This window comes from Anolis sagrei, chromosome 1, assembly GCF_037176765.1.
Source record: "Anolis sagrei isolate rAnoSag1 chromosome 1, rAnoSag1.mat, whole genome shotgun sequence".
NCBI classification, from domain to species: Eukaryota; Metazoa; Chordata; class Lepidosauria; order Squamata; family Dactyloidae; genus Anolis; species Anolis sagrei.
This window is the reverse complement of record NC_090021.1, coordinates 236,135,022-236,156,076: the sequence shown is the minus strand read 5'-3', so window position 1 is coordinate 236,156,076 and position 21,055 is coordinate 236,135,022. Positions and strand designations below refer to the sequence as shown.

Here is a 21,055-nt window from a genome sequence, read left to right as displayed (position 1 = left end):
GCAGAGCTGCTTTAACATGACTTCAGTGTACCAAGTCCTTCTTTTGCTCTAGTTTCAATTTTTTGTTTTTATCATCAATGCTAATGCAGACTTGAAATCCGTGTGCTTCTCTTTCTCATGGCCTCTTCTTTGTTGAAATTATTTACTAAACTAGATCAATTCCAAGCTTAAACTTACTTTGGGTCAGAATATAAAGGCTTTTCCAGAAACTCATAACTTACCAGGTCTGGCATTTGTGGATCTGCATCACCTTTCTTTTTTTGCTGCAGAAAGCATTAATTAGAGTTATCATCATCCAGCAATGTATTAAATGAGACTACTCTTATTATTGCTAACCAATACATACCAGCCACTGTGGACACATCTACACTGTAGAATTAATCCAGTTTGACCCCACTTTAACTGCCATGGCTTAATGCAGTGGTTCCCAACCTGTGGGTTCCCAGAAGCTTTGCCCTCCAATTCCCAGAAATCCTAACAGCTGGTAAACTGGTTGGGATTTCTGGGAGTTGTGGGCCAAAACACCTGGGCACCCACAGGTTGAGAACCACTGGCTTAATGCTTTGGAATCCTCAAAGTTACCGTTTGGTGAGACATCAAAGCTCTTGGACAAAGAAGGTTGAAATCCTTCTAAAACTACAAATCCCATAATTCCATGGCAGTTAAAGTGGGATCAAACTGCATTCATTCTGCAGTGTAGATGCACCCTGTCTTTCTTGAAAAAAAATGAAAAACTCCATGTGGCTCCAGAAGTTGAAAAATAAATATTTATTCCACAGGTACAGTAGAAAACCAAGTATCACAAATTGTCAATACACATCACAACAATACTGAGTGAGGGAAAGAGTCCAAGAGCCACTGCCTTTGAAACCCTGTGCCCTTGCAGGGATAGGACACAGAAGGTTACAGAGTTAGGGAGGATTGAACAAAAATGCCACAATGAGAGTTGCTGCACACATGCTAGATTCTTGACCCCATGTCAGAACGCCTCCTTCTAGAGGAGATGAAGTACACTGCAGTTGAAGGGCACCACAATCTATAGATTAGGCAGAGCTCGATGGTCCGAACTGTAGAGTTTGTGTGGAAAAACTGCCACCTTTCAAAAGGAATGCTAGGTTGACGGTGGTCCTGTTATGGATAACTGTTGCCCCTTGTCTGGACATGTCTGAAGGGAAAGAGGTACCTACAGCATCTTCTTTTGGCTTGCACAAGAAGCTGAACCCCAAACTTCATCTTGGCTCAGCCATGGAAATGAAGGGTTCTTCCAGCCTTACATTTCGATCTCCACATAATGGAGTCCAGGTAGTCACTCAGTATGAATCCAAACTTCAGAAAATAAAAAGACATAACAGAAAGATATCAGCAACTCCAGTTCCCGACACTTTGCCTCTTAGCCAAAAACAGGCAGGAATGTATTGGACCTACATTCCACTGATTATCTACTTGCGGAAACAAACCCAACAGACACAACAAATGAGATAAGTATGTAGTTAGCATTTTGATGAACAAAGAACTGAACCGAAGAGCATTTACAGAAAAGTTAAGAATAATGCTCAGAAGGTCTTAATTATTATTGTGCATTTTCCATTAATATTATTTAGAGAAGGACCCCATGCTTTGCCTTAAAAAGTGATCCAGTTAAATCTTTGCTATTAGGATTGGGAAAAGGGTTTTGCAGGAGAATCCTTTTTCAAATCCTAATCTGCTCTTGCCAATCAGTGCAGAATAGGCACATCCTTCCAGAACTAGTTCAACTGCAACTTTCAATATAGCCAGTAATGAGGATTCTTGGGAGTTATAACTGAAGACCACCTGAAGGGCTCCATAATTCCTACTTCAGTATAGCTAGACTCTAAATGAACCCAAATCCATCTAAATATAAAGCACCATCCTCTATCCTGCCTATTCATAATGTTTTACATCCCTTCTACAATGCCGTATAATCCAGATTTTTTTATTGTGTCAAAAGTGACTTGAGAAACTGCAAGTTGCTTCTGATGTTAGAGAATTGACCGTCTGCAGAGACGTTGCCCAGGGGACGCCTCTCACCATACTTGTGGGAGGCTTCTCTCAAGTCCCCGCATGGAAAGCTGGAGCTGATAGACAGGAGCTCACCCCGCTCCCTGGATTTGAACCGCCGACCTTCAGGTCAGCCAGCATAAGGGTTTACCCCACTGTGTCTTCACGGCTTCTAAAATCCAGATTATCAAAGCAGAAAATTCACCTCTGCTTTGACCTGGATTATATGAGTATATATATATAGCAGTGTATAGGGGGGGCTGAGTGTTGTAAAAATGGCCATCTGTTCTCCTCAGCTGTTTTCCCTTATTTCCACATACTGAGGAGCCTGCTGTTACATAATTCCAATCTTATTTCCCCTTTTTACTGAAGCACATAGTATCTCTGAGATATTAACTATGGAAGTATCCTCAAACTCTCAAAGCATGGAGAAGGGAAGTCAACCAAGAACACACATGACTATTCCCCTGAAATAACAAAAAAAGTTCACAAGAGGGTACCTGGAGAAGGCGGCCAGAGTAAGAATGCCCAGCAATAGTTCAACGGCGTAGAAGAGAAGCAGGATTGCATTGAGGATGGCTTCCAGCCGCAGGGCATAGGTCTGCAGTAGCAGGTAATAGGCTGCCATCACTGCTGCAGGAAAGGTTAGTGCCAGACTGATGGCAAGTGGTACTTTCCGCTGACATAGGTTCCCTTTTGAGCCTACCATACACAAAATAAGATTGGTTAAGGGTTAGATTTGTTATAAACCTACAGTATTCAGGGGGTTGAAGAGGATGTAAAGTCAGGGTCAACCTAAAGACCTTTCCATGCCTGAGGAACAGTAACTAATAGCTCACATCAAGGTACACAGTCAAAGTATTTTGGTATGCAAGATCAACAAATAAAATTAAAATTCACAATCAGTTCTCCCCAGCACTGGCAGGAAAAATATAATTACATATCTGCATACTGCCCTTTCTTGATGGGCAGATAATAATAATAATGAGAAACGACTGGAAAAGCTGACATGATATAAGGATTTAAAGATCGAACTGCAAAGACTCTGGCACAAACCAGTAAAGGTAGTCCCAGAGGTGATCAGCACACTGGGTGCAGTGCCTAAAGACCTTGGCCTGCACTTAAACACAATCGGCGCTGACAAGATTACCATCTGCCAGCTGCAAAAGGCCACCTTACTGGGATCTGCACGCATTATTCACCGATACATCACACAGCTCTAGACACTTGGAAAGTTTCCAACATATGATCCAATACAACAGCCAGCAGTGTCTGCTGTGGACTCATCTTGTTGTGTTTCAAATAATAATAATAATAATAATAATAATAATAATAATAATAATCCGCCACTCCTTGAGGCTCAAGGTGGGGCACAACATGGCTAAAACAGAACAATAATACACAATACTATTAAAAAGATATGACACAAGGCCATATCAATAAAATGCAGGTTAAAATTCACAAGTTAAAATTGACTGAGGCCCCTTCTGCACAGCTGTATGAAATCCACACAGAACTGGCTTATTTGGCAGTGTGGACTCAGATAATCTGGTTCAAAGCGGATATTGTGGATTATCTGTATTGATATTCTGGGTTATATGGCTATGCTGTAGGACCTTGAGTAGGCCTGCGGGAAGAGATAGGTCTTCAGTGGTGTCTGAAGCTCATTTAGCTGATGGGTTTTTTCCGCAGATCATTCTATCCTTGTGGCGACCAATGAAAAGGTCTTTGGGGTGATGAATGCCAGTCAGGTTCTGGCCTGTTGGAGCGAATGCTTCAATATGGCCTAAAACAACTGCCCCACTCTGGTGAACGGTAGGACCGCTCTCCTATGCATTCTACCTGAAGCACACTTCCAGTCTGCTTTGATAATGTTATTAAGAACCACTCAAACTGCAGAACTGAATCCCAATTAAAATTCAAGAATGACACTTTGGATTTAACAACTTCACCTACAATAGTTCTAGTTAATCTAGTTACCCATAGTTTTTATGGCACTGAATTGTTGCCTATGTGTAAATGCCACTCTGAGTCCCCTTAGAGGTGAGAAGGATGGGATATAAATATGGTAAAGAAACAAATAGTCCTGCTTGACTGGAGGAATCTCAAATTACTATTCCACCTCAACTTGTGCTGCTGTGGTCCTTATGTACCTCTGAATCAGAATGTAAAATAGACTGTTTTGGGAAGATGAAATAGGAATTGCCCCTTTCAGCTTCACCTCAAGACCTCTTTTCCAGCACAGCAAAGTAAAAAGGACTAAAATGACAGTGTCTGTGGCCGTCACACATTCTTCTTAAAATATGCTGTCATGCAAACAGACTGCTGAATGTGTTCTTGTGACTGTAAGATGAATGTGCTGCTTTTCAATGTCAGGATCCATTGTTTGAAACTCACCGAAAAATATCCTTGTGACTTCAATTCCAAGATAAAGGAAGAGCATAACCAGATCCAAAGCCAGATTGGCAGAAGGGTAGGGCAACAGGAGTCCTGTAGACATGCACAAATTGGTACATTAATTAAAACAAAACAAAAAGAGGGAAAGAAAATAGAATAGCCAAATACTTCTCACAACACACTGGGTTAAAATTTTTTAGTCTTATCTAGAGTACACCCATTGAATTAATTAGTTATCTTATCATCCAACAATGTATTAAATAAGGCTACTCTAATCGATACTAACCAACAGATACCAGCCACTGTGGTCACATTTACACTGTGGAATGAATGCAGTTTGACCCCAACTTTAACCTTTATGGCTCAATGCTATAGAATCCTGGTAAACACTGGCATTCTTTGGCAGAGAAGGCCAAAGTCCTTGCAGAACTATAAGTCCCATGATTCCATTCAGCCACTGCAGTTAAAGTGAGGTCAAACTGCATTAATTATACAGTGTAGATCTACCCAGTGTTTTTGAAAAAGTTGATTTCATACCTACGGTAGCAACCAGACTTAGAAAGTAGGAAATGTGACACTAGTGTGTCTGCAAAAACCTTGATCTCTCAAACAACTAGTAACTAAAATGGGGAATGAACCAGACAATATAACATTCACTTATTCCAGTTTTTACTTTAAGGGAAATTCATAAAGGAGATTTGCCCCAACTGATACATTTTGCAGAAGGGAAAACAAGCCCTGCTCTTCCATGCTTCCTCCCCATACCTCAGATTGGTGGCTAAAACTCACCTTTATAGACAAACATGAAAATCTCCAGCAGGAAATACGTGGCATAATACCAGCCATTAAGGAACAGCAGAATCTCCAGAGGGGTAGAGGACAGTTGCCGATCTGCGGGTACAATCAGAACATGAATATATATGGAGCAGGCCTTTCTTTGTTCCACTCAAATTTTCTCTCAAAGAGGATCAGAACAATACATTACCATTTCAAACAATGAGACCCAAATGGCAAGAAATTAGTCTTGATGCAGCTATGGCGCTTGCAAAACTTGCACAATAAAATTATGGTTAGGTTATTTTATTTATTTCATATCAAAAGCATTGCATAAATAAGTATAAAACATAAAATAGAGGGAACACAAGGAACTAAATATTTTTTGACTAAAAACGAGCAACCGTGACAGCATTGTCTGTAGCTTTAAACAATTCTTCCTCTGTGCGTGAGGCAGGGCATTGTGGGCAAGCATACAGATATGGAGTTGTTTGTTCTACTCCACAGTTGCAAAAGGTGGAGAATTCTTCTAGGTAGTGCCATTTAGCCAGGTTGTCTTTTGATCTGCCCACTCCACTTCTGAGTCTCTGTTCAGGGGCTTCCAAGTATGGCTGAAAATTAGGAAGAAATTCCATCTGAACATGAGGAAGAACTTCCTGACTGTGAGAGCCATTCAGCAGTGGAACTCTCTGCCCCAAAGTGTGGCGGAGGCTCCTTCTTTGGAAGCTTTTAAACAGAGGCTAGATAGCCATCTGTTGGGAGTGCTTTGATTTTGATTTTCCTGCTTCTTGGCAGGGGGTTGGACTGGATGGCCCATGAGGTCTCTTCCAACTCTAGGATTCTATGACATGGAAAGAGTCACCTCGAAGACTGAGTAAAAACAGTCAGGCGTCCTCTGGGCAACATTTCTTGTAAACGGCTAATCTTTCCAAACCCCAAAGCATTGCTTATAAACATGGCTAGGTTATAGCTGTTCAAGGTGAAACCAATACTCACTGCAGAGATTTTGCAAGGGGAAGGAGAAATTGAATCTGGACCATGTGTGCAGCTGCACAGTCAAATTAATGCAGATTGACACCACTTTAACTACCACTGCAAAATCCTATAGGATCCTGAGGCCCCAGCATTCTTTTGGCAAAAAAGGACACATCCCTTGTAAAACTTACTTACTTACTTACTTAGGCGATCCCTCGTTGGACGAGTAAGATGGTCTTCCATTATGGATTTCCTTGTGGGTCCGTAGGTGGCTGTGGAGCCCTATTCTTGCTCTGCATCTTCTTCCGCAGTGAGGGCATTGGTTTCCAGGTGGAAGGCGTTCCCGGTCGGGGTTGGCTTGACGCGCCTTCCTCCTGGCACGTTTCTCTCTTTCACCCTCCACTCGTGCCTCCTCGAATTCTGCAGCACTGCTGGTCACAGCTGTCCTCCAGCTGGAGCGCTCAAGGGCCAGGGCTTCCCAGTTCTCGGTGTCTATGCCAGAGTTTTTAAGGTTGGCTTTCAGCCCATCTTTAAATCTCTTTTCCTGTCCACCAACATTCCGTTTTCCATTCTTGAGTTCGGAGTAGAGCAACTGCTTTGGGAGACGGTGGTCAGGCATCCGGACAACGTGGCCGGCCCAGCGGAGTTGATGTTGGAGGACCATCGCTTCAATGCTGGTGGTCTTTGCTTCTTCCAGCACACTGACGTTTGTCCGCTTGTCTTCCCAGGAGATTTGCAGGATTTTCCGGAGGCAGCGCTGATGGAATCGTTCCAGGAGTTGCATATGACGTCTGTAGACTGTCCACGTCTCACAGGCATATAGCAGGGTTGGGAGGACAATGGCTTTATAGACAAGCACCTTGGTCTCCCTACGGATGTCCCGGTCCTCGAACACTCTTTGCTTCATTCTGGAAAATGCTGCACTTGCAGAGCTCAGGCGGTGTTGTATTTCGGCGTCGATGTTGACTTTGGTGGAGAGGTGGCTGCCAAGGTAGCGGAAATGGTCCACATTTTCTAATGTTACACCATTAAGCTGTATTACTGGCATTGGAGAGGGATTGGCTTGTGACTGCTGGAACAGCACCTTGGTTTTCTCAATGTTCAGTGACAGGCCGAGCTTCTCGTATGCTTCTGCGAAGGTGTTTAGAGTGGCTTGTAGATCTTCTTCTGAATGCGCACAGACGACATTGTCATCAGCATACTGGAGTTCTATAACAGATGTTGTTGTAACCTTGGTTTTGGCTTTCAGTCTGCTGAGGTTGAATAGCTTGCCATCTGTCCGATAGATTATTTCCACTCCGGTGGGAAGCTTCCCATCAACAAGGTGAAGTATCATAGCGATGAAGATGGAGAATAGAGTTGGGGCGACAACTCCCATAATTCCATATTGAGCTATAGCAGTTAAAGTGGTGTCAAACTGCATTAATTCCGCAGTGGAGATGCACCCCATGGCTGGCTAAGAGTTATAGGCAAGTGCCCAGAATGGAAGGACCCTCTCACATCACACAGTCAGTATCCGACTTCAGCTGCCATGGCAACATGCACTGGAATCCTATAACTCGAAGCTTAGGATGAGGCATTGTTAGCCAGAGAGATCACCTGGTACCCTTGAACAAATTATGTATTTCAATAGATTTTGATGGTTTTAGCTATTTCAATAGTTTATTTATTTATTTATTGCATTTCTATACCGCTTTTCTCACTCCTAGGGGGACTCAAAGAGGTGTACAGCATAATAATTGGCAAAAATTCACATAAGAATAAAAACAATACATGACAAATCTTAAAGCAATAACATATAACTGTAAATTAAAATCATTAAAATCGTCAGACATGATCGTTTGCCAGTTTGTGTAGCTTTCAATTACCAATCTTGTAAGCAGTGCAATATTTGATCTAATTTTAGTGTGAGAGTCTCCATACTGCTGAGTCTGGATCTTCCATACATTAGGAGTCCTGACTGCAGAGAGGTTTCCCTTTCTCCTCCCCCAGTTTCCCTTCCCTTCTCTTCCTTTCTGCCTCCCCCACTTCCTTCCAGGGACACAGCTCGTCCTCACATGATACTGAGTGCATCTACACTGTAGAATTAATGCAGTTTGACCTCTCCAGTCCCCGCCACCACTTACTGCGAGGCGCCATCTTCCATCTCCATGGACACCAACTACGCAGAAAGCCTGCGGCCGGCTGCTACTTCTCCTCGCCCGGATGTCAATCTGTGCCCCACAGAGAAGGGCCTGACTTAGGGATGAAGACGTCACTTCCGCTATGGGATCGGAGCCGCTCTAGCCCTGGACTTCTCAGGCTCCAAACACAGGCCGGTCAGTGTGGCGCGAGTCTGCATTCGATGCCGGAAACAACGACGTGGACTCTAAAGAGGAAGCCGCTTCGTCCTCACAAGAGCCCGACAGGGGTCGCCTCCGTTTCCATAGTTACCCCTTGGCCCCGCCCCTCGCCCCCACCAATCAGGGGGCGGAAAAAGGCCTCCCATAGCAACTAAGCAGAACTAAGAACCAAGAAATAAGCAGCCCTTCAGATGCATCTATATCAGGCTTAGGCAAACTTGGGCCTTCCAGGTGTTTTGGACTTTTGAAGTCCAAAACACCTGGAAGGCCCAAGTTTGCCCAGACTTGATCTACACTGTAGACTTTATTAATTGACCCCACTTTAACTGCCATAGCTCAATGCTATGAAATCTTGGGCTTTGTAGTTTGAGGAAGCAGTGGCACTCTGGCAGAGAAGGCTCAAGACCTTGTAAAACTACAGCTCCCACTATTCCTTTGCATTAAGCCATGGCAGTTAAAGTGGGATCAAACTATATTCATTCTATAGTGTGGATAAACCCCAAGATCCTGCTTGAAAACATCTTTACCGAAGGACTTTCCGCCCTTCTATTCCTTCATTTCTCCCTTTTCAGTATACAAAGCAACTTTTCACTGCTACAGCTTGTCTTGACTTCTATACCCCAGGATTTGAGTACGCACAGAATTTTGTGGTTGCTTTGTTTCAACAGCATGTTTCTTTCCCCTATTCCTGTCTTATCCCTGGACAATGGAAGTGCAGGCTGAGATTCTCTTATCAGAAATGTTTGGGACAAAGAATATTTGGGATTTTTATGGATTTCGAAATATCTACTTGCATATACACATGATGGCATGTCTTGGAGAGGGAGCCATGCTTAAACGCCAAGTTTATTTTTGTTTCTTATACTATTAAAAGAATTTTATATACAATATTTGTATTAATTTTGTGCATGTACAATGAACATAAGAGAGCAGCCTCCCATGTGAACAATTTAGTATTTTGGATTATTTTGGGATTCCAGATAAGGGATGCTCAACCTGTAACTTTTTCTTTCTCGTGGTTCTTCTATAATGGAGTATTACTAAATTAAACAACTTAGTTTTAAGACAAATACTAGACTAGACAAGCAGGGAAACATTCTTCATATCAATAATAATAATAATAATAATAATAATAATAATAATAATAATAATATCAGGATAGTGAAAGGAAAGATTAATACAAAATAATCACATTATAGTTTCTGGAAAAAAGTTTTATTTTCTCATAGTTAATAAAAACACAAGTACAAAAGACAAGTCTAATAAGTCCTCGAGAGTATGTTTGCCCAGATAAAAGCAATATTGCAAAGCTAGAGGATTGTTCTTTTATGCTTAGTTGCATTGCCAGTGGTACTAATGAAGGCAAGAGGCCTTTTTGACAAACGATGTGGAACACATGATGAGGGAATATTCTTCAAAGAGAAAACTGCTACTTGTTGAGTTCTTGCCAATCCCATTTGGCACTTCAGATTGTTCCTCAGTAAGGCTGCAGCCACATCCAGGGGAAAAAAATACAGTCTGAAGATCTGGATGGAGGATGTAGAGTGCCTGGAGGTTCAGAAGCATGTAGCAGAAATCAGAGAATCCACAAAAGAGCAGCTTCATTGATAAGTAATCTGAAGTGCACTGAATTTAGGATGTGGATGATGTCATCTGATCATGTAAGTTTTAGAACCAAAACAATAGGAAACGGGTGACTGCAAATAGCTAAGAAGAGACAATGTCCTGAAAGATACTGATGAAGTCTCCTTTATATTGCAGCAGAGTGATTTCAGTTCAGGTAGGCCAGAAAACAGCTGTCAGCTGCGGACTTGAGCAAACTCCTTCCGAAGCCAGAGTGAGTCCCGGTAGAAACGAGGGTCTCCCAAATGCACAGCTGTCCTCTTATAAAAATAGTAATAAAGCACAGCCACTGCAACCAATAAGAAAAAGGTTACAGTCAGCAAGGTCTTCATCACTTTCTATATTATTAATTTGACTAGTTTTATGGAAACCTTTCCATTCTGGGGAAGGGGGAATCAGTCATGATCAGAGAAGGTAAAATAATAATAATAATAATAATAATTTATTTATTTATATCCCACCCTATCTCCTCAAGGGGACTCGGGGCAGTTTACAACGAATGTCGGCAAACATTCAATGCTGTAAAAAGACTGAACAAAGACAAAATACCAACCCGCCCAGATCCCAAAAACAAATCCACATGTACATCAAAAATAAGCACACATTATTAAATTAAACGATAGCATAGCAGATATATGGTATTATATACTACTAAACTAAGGTGCTAATGCACTCAGCAAGCAAAGCATTTTCAATACCTGCCTGTGGTGGACTGCTAACTTTGTAGGTAGAAGATCCTAGATTAAAACCTCAACAGGTCTCCAGACAGAGCTAGAAAAGAACTTCACCTCAAACCAGAAGCAATTCTGTGTGACAACTCTCCCTGAATCCACTTCATTACAGCTTCTATAGCTCTGTCTACCACTCAGAGGACAAAGTGATACATTCTAGCACTTACCCAGTCTTTGGAAAACAAAGAGGGTCTGTAGTCCATCAGTCCAAACAAAATAATTGGAACTTCTCCAGCGGAGATTCTGTAGGATATAAATTATAAAGTCTTAAAAAGCAATCCCTTAACAAGAAAACAAATTCAACACGAAAAATTGTTCCCCCTGCAGCATAAAGCTCATCAGCTTCCCATCCAGTCTTTTAAAAAATTACTCTTCTAGCAAGCTTCTCTAGACCAGAGACACTGCTTCTACAGTTAGATACAGTAATTTCTACCTTTTTTAATATAGTAACTTAAAAACCTTTTAAAATTCAACAATCTAGTACAAATGAGGCATTTGTTTTACCATTATTTCAATTAGATCATCTTCCATTGGGTTAATAGAATCACAATTCAGTAATATCTGGAAGACCATAGATTCCTATTTTTCAACCACCCAAATCTCTGAAGTAGAAGGAAAGCCAATTGTTTTGTTTCCAAGGAAATCGAATATTAAAGATTCAAGCTATATACCTCTCAATGAGGGCAAGTTGCACTAAACTCTGTGGGTTTTCCTTGAGTGCACAGGGCTGTGCTTTTAGTATAGATTTTCACACTGGAATACTGTTGTATGCTTTCATTACTGCCGGGACACATTTGGGATTCAAGTTCATTTATTTTAAATACTGCTTCCTAGTTATTCTTGTCCAAATGAATATTTCAAAAACACTCACAAATGAGTCCTGAGTTCTTTAAAAGCTCAGATATGTTAAGAAACACTAGAGCTAAAATTGACAACTTCACTCCTCATATTTTCCCTACTTCATTTATTCAGAACACATTCACAGATAAAATGAAACCTATGGAAGGGCTCACATTAAAAGTTTCATAACATTCCGTAAGACTTCAAGCAATATTAACAACACTTTAAGGTTACATGAGGCACTTTCACATGCTCATTCTACCTGAGATCTCCTCAAACTTGTGTTTTGAACCACAGCAGCTCTCCTTCAAATCTACCCTAATGATTGAGCATCTAGACACCACATGAGTGCGAGTGCTAGGGAGCAGCTCAGGGAGCACAGAAAGGTTAATCGGATCAGCAGATTTATAAAGAATGCCCAGACCTATTCTAGCTCCTAACAACAGATCCCAGAAAATCCTCTTAAAGCCTCCTGCCTGCTCAAGCAAAGTCCAGGAAACTAGTCAGACTGAAGCATTACCCTGGAGAAATTAAATGAATCAAATATGTGTTAGTAAATTAACATGTGTAACTGATCTCTAATGAGTCACTTATCATATGACTATTAATTAGCTATCATATATGTATGTAATGTCTCTTCTAACAAGTCTCACACAGAAGGTTATTGTTTAAAATAACAGCACACAATGTAACAGAAAAGATACAACAGAAAAATACATTGAGAAGCAGAGAGGGAAATAAACCAGTCTAGCTCCCATAGGTTCTTGACGTGTGATACTCTAAGAAGGATGTATTTGTTGCCAATACAGTGATTACTTTGGGAATGAAATGCTTTTCTCCTAGTATACAAGGAAGCTATACCATGCATTTTTTGTAACTTGCAGCTGTTTCAGCAAAATACAGTGAGCCCTTAGTATCTGTTGGTTTAATTCAAAGACGGGGGATCTCTTAAATCTGTGGATGTTTGGATCTCATTATATGCAGTAGCATAGTAAAATGGTGTATCTTATATAAAATGGCAAATTTGAGGTTTGCTTTCTGAATGGTTTTTTAAAAATTCAAGTCAGAAGTGGCAGACTTTGTGGATATGGAAGGCCAACTGCAATCAGATATTACATTAAAACTTCATAATCTCTGATACAATGCTATTTCATAGGAGCAAAACTTTCAAAATTATGTGTCAGTTTCAACAGCCTAAATGAGATGGGCTGTATCAATCAATTCCTTGCCAAAGCATCTGAACAGCAACAGATGTAAACAATCATACAGCAGGGATGGTCAGTCTTCAGAACTGAAGGATCTAATTTATTTAGATTTTGAATAAACTCCAAAGATCCACTAATCATGGTATTAGACAAAAGACACATGCAATTAAAGAATTCTGGGCCTAGGAATGTATTATGAATATTTATTTATTTATTTATTTATTTATTTATTTATGGTATTTCTATGCCGCCTTTCTCAGCCTAAAGGCGACTCAAGGCGCCTTCGGGCTGAGAATATTAAAAATGAATATTAAAAATGAAGTCAGTCTCTTCAGCACAAGCCTTTTAAATTCTGTATGGGGTAGTATTTTTGCTGTAATAGTTCAGCATTCTAAAGTCAGGAAGCATTGCCAATCTACTACAGATCACTTGGAGATCTATTAGGGTTCTGATCTACCTTCTGTCTAATGTATTACTGAATCCAAACTTCTGTTGGCATTGAAAAGTATGTCACAAATATAATCAACTGTAGAAAAATGAGAAATGCAGGTTTTCATCTACTACAATAATGCGGCTCCCCAAATGCTGCTGTTCGGTTCAGGCCCCGCCTATCTTCGCGATCGCATCTCCCCCTATGAACTGGCGCGAACTTTAAGATCTTCCAGGGAGGCCTTCCTTTCGCTCCCACCACTGTCACAAGCATGGTTGGTGGGGACAAGAGAGCCTTCTCGGTGGTGCCCCCCCCCCCACCTCTGGAATGCCTTTCCTGGAGAAAGAAGATAGCCCCCATCCCTCCCCTCCTTTTGTAAGAGCCTGAAGACCTGGTGGTTTAAACAAACCTTTGAGAACGACTAGTTCTAGCTCTGCCCCAGATACAGTTGAAATTGCCCATATCTTTTTCTACCAATTACCCAGGTCACTTTCTTCTATTAGGCCCTGGAAATGTACAGCCATAGACTTTACCTAATTTCCTGGGCCCTCTAAAATTGCACTAGCCCAGCCCAGCCTTTTAAACTGCCTTGAACAGGCAGGATTATTTTAAATATGTGTGCTATTGTGGTTTTTAATGCTTATATTGTCTTGTTAATTTTATGTTTATGCTGTTTTCTTTGTATGTATTGATTATGTTACTTGGAAACCACTCTGAGTCCCCTTGAGGAGATAGAGTGGTATATAAATAAAATTTTGTTTGTTGTTGTTACTGCTGTACTGCAATTCCCATGAGTCTTAGCCAACACAGTTTATGATTAGGAGTCCTGGGAGATGCTGTCCAACAACAATAGGTCCCAAAATGCCTACCCCAAGTTTAAAAGCTCAGAAATAAATTGTACTTCTTTATCACTGTTTGAACACAACTACTACAGAATTTCTTGCTACTTATAGATATCATCAAAGTTTCTATAGACCAATAGACCCAAATGCTTCCACCATTCTCTCTTTTAATTAGTTCAAATGATGATGTTTCTGTTGAATTCTAAAAACCCAAGTAATGTGTTATACAATATATATGAGACAGCAAAACCACAATCCAAATAAGACAAATTTTATATCTAACTGCAGGGTGCCACAAATATAGTTAGTGCCTATTCTGGAAGATTTCATTGATCCAAACTGGCCCATAATGCTGGACCATAATCCAATGGAATAAAGGAATATAAACAATGCTTCAATCAAAGGTTTGATCAACAAGTGAAACTGTTGTAGTTCTCCAATAATAATGAGTAGTATCAAACATCTAGAATACTACTGGACTTTACTGCAATTATAATAAAACAAATGTTGAGCCAATAATGTTCTTTGAAATAGTCATAACCAAAACTCTCTATTTCTGTCTATAATTAGAGTTGCAGTAAAGTAATTAGGGTACAATCCATATCAGAAGAGTTGCAGCCTATATATCAGGGGTCCTCAAACTTTTTAAACAGAGGGCCAGGCCACAGTCCCTCAAACTGTTGGAAGGCCGGATTATAATTTGGAAAAAAAAAAAAAGAAAATTCCTATGCACCCTGCACATATCTTATTTGTAGTGCAAAAACCATTTTAAAACAATACAATAATTAAAATGAAGAACAATTTTAACAAATATAAACTTATTACTATTTCAGTGTGAAGTGTGGGCCTACTTTTGGCTGATAAGATAGAGTTGTTGTTGTTGTTGTGTGCTTTCAAGTCGTTTCAGACTTAGGTTGACCCTGAGCGAGGGCAGGGTAAATGGCCTTGGAGGGCCATATCTGGCCCCCGGGCATTAGTTTGAGGACCCCTGCTCTATATCTTCCAAACTACAGAAACTGCAAATCAAAAACTAACCATCTCATCTTAAAGATGACACACGATCACAGATACACACAAGATCATCTCTGTAAAAACCATAATATATAGACTCTGGTAGACACATTAGTCCCTAGTGTATTGCACACTATAATGTAAATCCAAATCGACAACTCTAACAGCTCATTTAAATGACAACATATGCAAGGCCATTCACTTTGCACAGATCTCAGATACAGATAACTAAGAAAGTAAAATTAGGTCAGCTTATATCATTGAGACAGGCCATACTGGGAACTAGGTCACATTATGAACTATGCCAACAAGGAACAAACAGAAGTCCGCTTATTTGAAAGTAAAAAAAAGATTCAAAAAAAGTAGTCATCAGTGCATTTGGACCAATTCTATCACTGAAGATTTAAAGGGCAACTATAACAAACTGGAACTGTCAAAAGCAGAACAAAGCAGAAACGTGTCAAACTTTGGAAGTGGAAGATTAAAAAGCAAAATAAAAACTGAATGGTCTCCTGAGATGTTCTAATCATGGCAATAGGAAATTCTATCTTGACACTATCAAAATTATAAAATGTTTGAAGCTCATTTAGCACCCAAGATCAATGCAGAACGAAGAACTATCAAGCTATGAGGATACACAGTAATACAATCCATGGTGGTAGCTAGGTTTTGAGACAACTTATAATACTGATTCATTTCTGTTAAGCTTGTTTCAGAGATACAATTTTTTTATGCCAAGAGGGCACTTTGTTTCATTCCTGGGGTCCAATTTCTTGAATATCACCATCCTGGAGACTCTCACAAATAAGACAGCTGCACAGAGAATTTGCAGTTGTAAGGTATAGAAAGGACAAAAGAATGACATACTCAGTGATCTAGCAGTACCTGCTGATGCGCAGAGGGAATAATAACTGGGTTGATCTCTATTTTTAAAATCTCTATAAATGGAACTCTCCATCCCTCCCAAAAGGAAGCCTCTGTTCTAGAAATTCTGTACACCTGTACTAGAAACTGCTTATGTTGTTTTTTAATTGTGCATGTGCACCTCCAAGTTACTTGTTGACTTACAACAACCACAAAAAATGTAAATGGTCTTCTTAAGGCAAAGAATACTCAAAGATGGTTTTGTCAGGCCTTCCTCTATAGTACAGCCGACAGTACTTAGTATTTGTTAGTAGCCTCCCATCCAAGCACTAACCAGAATTGCTTAGCTTTCAAGATCAGACAGGGGCTGGAGCCTTTAGGGTATTTAGGTAGGAGTATGGAGTATGGAAAAAAGTTGAGAAATCTGAAGAAAATATCTGCAAGGGATTTATTGCATTTCAGAGATAGTGCCTGCATGGCTACCTTTTTCTCCAGAGTTTCCAATGTATTGACTTTGTTACTTTTCACCAAATACGTTTTCAATGAGATTTATATTTTGCATAATTGTCTTTAGCAGCCTTGGGCAAAAAGTCCTCTATCCACCTGCACTTTTGCTCACAATACCTTTTTGTTGAGTACACCAAAATGAAACTGCATTTGATCTATATTAACTAAAGCTACATAGTACTGAATTCACTCTGAGACATGGGGAAGGAAAAATATAAAAATGTTTTATTTGCTTCCTTAATTATTCTATGCTCCACATGGGCTTTTATAATATGTATTGTCAAAGGCAATACATTTATAATATGCATTACAAACAATCCTCCGTATGATTCAAATAAAGAATGACCTACCATGATCCAGATGTGGAAGGATACACTCAAAGCAAGGTATGTTCCTGATATAAAGATTGTTCCCTTAAATTTGTGGAACAGAAGATTAACCAGGCCAGCCTGGAAGACGAAGGTATTGAAGAACATGAGGAAGATGATGATAATATTGAAGAGGATAGCAATATCCTGAATGCTGTAAAACAGACAGTTCAATAAGACAGATTGATGGATGCCTTACATACTGTAGAAAGCAGTCACCTGCTACTAGAAAAACATAAACCTGTGAGGTATATTAACCTAACTATTCATTTCCTCTGCCCATTATCTATTATAGAAGGAAAAAGCTCCAAATCTGTTGACAGAAGAATGTCATGGAATGACACCTACTTACAATTCACTCATTTTCCTTCCTGCCACTCACTGGTAGTCATAGTTTAGAAAACACACACATATACACTGAGCTAGCAGTCATAGGAAAAATACAAAACATCAGTGGTTTATTTTGCAATAGTTTTGTCAACACACTATTCAGCTATTAACCACTCAGATTTCAGAAAGCACACGTTCTGTACCAATCTCTATTCCAAGTCATTCATTCGAAACACTACAGTAGTGCAGTGAGCCCTTAGTATCGGCTGGGGATTTGTACCCAAGACTCTGGCATGGATACTAAAATCTAAGGATGTCCAAGTCCCACTATAATGGTGTAGAAAAATAATCTCATATAAAACAGTAAATTCAAAGTTTTTTGTAATGATATTTAAAAATATTTTCAAATTGTGGATGACTGAGTCTGCAGATACAGAATCCATGGATATGGAGAGCCAGCTGTATATGCGTCTGTCTGTCTAAGGATTTTACAAATACAGAATAGTAAGTGTTCCTTTTTGTTGCATTAACCTTTTAGTAAGTGAGGCAAATACCTTCTAAAAGTAGAAATTGATGCACATGCACTGCCGTGCCATACTCACATGAAGAGCACAAGCTGGATGACTGGGGCGATGCGCAGTAGTTCGGAGAAAGAGTTGACAAAGAGGTCATAGGATAGCAGTAAGAACTGCAAGGAGAGCACCAGGCTGTAGTTGCTGGTTTGGAGCATCTTCCTGGCCAAGAGTTGTGGGATCTCAATGCCTGCATCCCAGACAAGAGCGCCAGCTCATTCTCATAACACACTGGGGTACAAAGCTTTTCCACCAACCCAGTCACTCATGAGTGCTTTAGACAGAGATCTCAAATCTGCAGAAATACAAGGGGAGGAGGAGGGAGTGATAGAAGCAATATTGTAATAAGAAGATTCATAGACTAAGAAAAGGCATGGGCAAACTTTGGGGTTTGGACTTCAACCCCAACTATTTCTGACCTCGGGCCCTTTCCTTTTCCCCCTCAACCGCTTAAGCAGCTGAGGGAGAAAAGAAAGGGGCCTGAGGCCAGGAATTGTGAGAGTTGAAGTCCAAAACGCCTGGTGTGGGGGGGGGGGGGAGCCACAGTTGCCCACACCTGACTTAGAAGACACCCCAAGGGCAATCCAGGCCAACTCCATTCTGTCTTGCAGGAACACACAATCAAAGCTCTCCTGGCAGATGACCTTAAAAACCTACAGAGAAGGAGACTCCACCACACTCTGAGGTGGCCTATTCCACTGCTGAACAGCTTTTGCAATCAGGAAATTTTTCTGAATGTTTAGGTGAAATCTCTTTTCTTGCCATTTGAATCCATTGCTCCATGTCCTAGTCTGCAGGGCCAGAGAAAACAAGCCTGCTCCCAATTCTTCCTCCCACCTCGGTAGTCCTGTCTTCCGCAAACCCAAAATCAGTGGTTTCCAACTTTTTTTTAGCTGGGACCACTATGACCAAGGACCACTCTCCAACATTACTACTAAAAGGATTTTTGTTTTGTCGTGTCAGGAGCGACTTGAGAAACTGCAAGTTACAAATCAGTTTTTGTTCAACTTTAGATTCAGTTTGGTTATTTGAGGTGCTGATTCAGAACATTGCATTGGACAGTCCACATCAGCTCTAGTTTCTGATACAGAACATATGCCATCCAGTAGTCACATTCTGCTTACCCACAGAAAACCATATTTAATAGCCGCAACACGATAGGAGGGTTTCGTGAGACCAGTCGCTCTCATTGCAACAGTGTAGTAACAGTGAGGCCTTATTTTAGTTCTTGCAGACCACTGGTGGTCTACAGGCCACAGGTTGGGAACCACGGCTCTAAGTGCAAAATACGACAGATCTGGTTCCCTGATCCCTATGGATACCAAAATCCATGGACATTCATCCCATTATACGTGGCAAAATGTAATCTCTTACATAAAATGGCATGATCAAGGTTTATCTGCCAGGCCTACCCAATCAATATGAAACCATGATTTTGTAATTTACATTTTATTAGCATTAGTATTTTAATCTTTGTTCTATGGTTTTGTGTGTGTGTGTGTGTGGTCCTTTGTTTTGTGTTTTTAACTGCTGCAGCCTGTGAGGAGAAGTAGGTAACAAATATTTTTAAAAATATATATTTATTTCCTGCATTTTTATTCTGCCTTTCTCAGCCTGAAGGCGACTTATGTGTGGAAGATTTTCAAGTTGTGGATAGTCAAGTCTGTGAATGAAAAATCAGTCAACACAGAAGAGGACTGACTGTACTCCATAAATCCTGGAGGAAATAAGGAAAATGGTAATGGGTTGCTGTGAGTTTTCTGGGCAAAGAAACAAAACCGTGTTTCCACAATCTTGTTCCCACTATTACTATTTTCAATGTGTTGTCGAAGGCATTCATGGCCGGAATCCATGAGTTGCTGTGAGTTTTCCGGGCTGTATGGCCATGTTCCAGAAGCATTCTCTCCTGACGTTTCACCCACCAGGTCAGGAGAGAATGCTTCTGGAACATGGCCATACAGCCCAGAAAACTTTGCCTTCAACAACACACTGAAAATAGTAATAGTGGGAACAAGATTGTGGGAACACGGTTTTGTTTCTTTGTAAGTAAACAATCCAAATCGTAGAATCACAGAATGGGGAGAGACCCCCAAGGGCCTTCCAGTCCAAGCCCATTCTGCTAGGCAGGAATACACAATCGAAGCACCCCCGACAGATGTCCACCCAGCTTCAAAACCCTATGAGAATGAGACTCTGCCTCATTCCGAGGCACCACCTCTGTTAAATAGCTCTTCCAGTCAGGAAGTTCTTCCTCATGTTTAGGTGGGACCCTTCTTCCTGCCATTTGAATCCATGGCTTCCTTGTGTCCTGGTCTCCAGAGCAGCAGAAAACAAGCTCGCCCCTCCTCCCTGTGATATCCTTTCAGACTTAAACGAGCAACGGCTGCTTTGTGCTGCACTTACCGCGGCCTGTGCGTGACATCCTGGATAAAAATCGCTGTCCAAATCCGCCGCCAGCGGGCTCAGCGGGAGGAAGAATGGCGGCGGCTGAGCGGTCATGGAATCCCCGGGAAGAGTCCGTACAAGGCCCAGACCTGCCAAGGCCCCGCCTGTCGTAGTATAGACCGGCGCTTCGAGCCTGCCTCAGCCGGGCGCAGCTTCGACCTCACGCTCCCCCTCCTCACTTCAGGAGCTGCAGGCGAGCAAGAAGCCTCGCGCCGCCCACACTCGCCTCGCCGACGGTCTCCATGGAGACGACGCAGCCAAGGGGGCGGGGCGAAGGGCAGACGCCGTGGGAGGGAGTGGGACCGGAAGCAGAGCGGCGCGAGACCCCGCATAGCCTGCACAGGCGGTTTCCGGTTTTTTTTTTTCTTTTAGTGGGAGCTTGCCCAAGGAGGCAGTTGCAAGCAGACAATAGAAACACCGTCCCGTATTGCGTTGCCAAGAGTGCAGCCACAGAATTGTTGTGAGTTTTCTGGGTTGTATGGCCATGTTCCAGAAGCATTCTCTCCTGCCGTTTCGCCCACATCAATGGCAGGTATCCTCAGAGGTTGAGGGGTCTGTTGGAAACTAGGCAAAGGAGGTTTATATATCTGTGGAATGTCCAGGGTGTATCTGTTTGAGGCAAGTGTGAATGTTGCAATTGGCCACCTTGATTCGCATTAAATGACTTTGCAGCTTCAAAGCCTGGCTCGTTGCTGCCTGGGGGAATCCTTTGTTGGGAGGTATAAGCTGGCCCTGATTGATTCTTGTCTGGAATGTCTGTTTTTTGAGTGTTGCTCTTTG

General features: G+C 41.3%; 2 protein-coding genes across 2 annotated transcripts; both read right to left on the bottom strand.

Moving 5' to 3' along the window:
* Positions 1 to 753: 753 nt before the first annotated feature.
* On the bottom strand, positions 754 to 8,565 carry TMEM216 (transmembrane protein 216). The gene is made up of 5 exons (XM_060770944.2): positions 8,292 to 8,565; positions 5,206 to 5,307; positions 4,417 to 4,509; positions 2,520 to 2,721; positions 754 to 1,326 (listed from the first exon to the last, which is right to left on the bottom strand). Exons 1-5 carry the CDS (start codon positions 8,302 to 8,304, stop codon positions 1,311 to 1,313), a joined length of 426 nt encoding a protein of 141 aa, XP_060626927.1. The 5' UTR covers positions 8,305 to 8,565; the 3' UTR covers positions 754 to 1,310.
* A 1,135-nt stretch (positions 8,566 to 9,700) lies between these two features.
* TMEM138 (transmembrane protein 138) lies at positions 9,701 to 20,514 on the bottom strand. The gene is made up of 5 exons (XM_060770956.2): positions 20,234 to 20,514; positions 17,861 to 18,125; positions 16,911 to 17,082; positions 11,029 to 11,104; positions 9,701 to 10,419 (listed from the first exon to the last, which is right to left on the bottom strand). The coding sequence occupies exons 2-5, from the start codon at positions 17,986 to 17,988 to the stop codon at positions 10,307 to 10,309; spliced, it is 489 nt and encodes a 162-aa protein (XP_060626939.1). The 5' UTR covers positions 17,989 to 18,125; positions 20,234 to 20,514; the 3' UTR covers positions 9,701 to 10,306.
* Positions 20,515 to 21,055: the final 541 nt, after the last annotated feature.

Excerpts from the sequence above, each read along its gene's own strand:
- TMEM216 (XM_060770944.2), bottom strand. Across the intron at positions 4,510-5,205 it reads TTTCATGTTTGTCTATAAAG|GACTCCTGTTGCCCTACCCT; the intron begins GTGAGTTTTAGC and ends GCATGTCTACAG. Across the intron at positions 2,722-4,416 it reads AGTCACAAGGATATTTTTCG|GCTCAAAAGGGAACCTATGT; the intron begins GTGAGTTTCAAA and ends TGTGTATGGTAG.
- TMEM138 (XM_060770956.2), bottom strand. The coding sequence starts at position 17,988 with ATGCTCCAAACCAGCAACTACAGCCTGGTGCTCTCCTTGCAGTTCTTA. Across the intron at positions 17,083-17,860 it reads ATCCAGCTTGTGCTCTTCAT|CATTCAGGATATTGCTATCC; the intron begins GTGAGTATGGCA and ends TCTGTTTTACAG. Across the intron at positions 11,105-16,910 it reads CCTTCCACATCTGGATCATG|AATCTCCGCTGGAGAAGTTC; the intron begins GTAGGTCATTCT and ends TATATCCTACAG.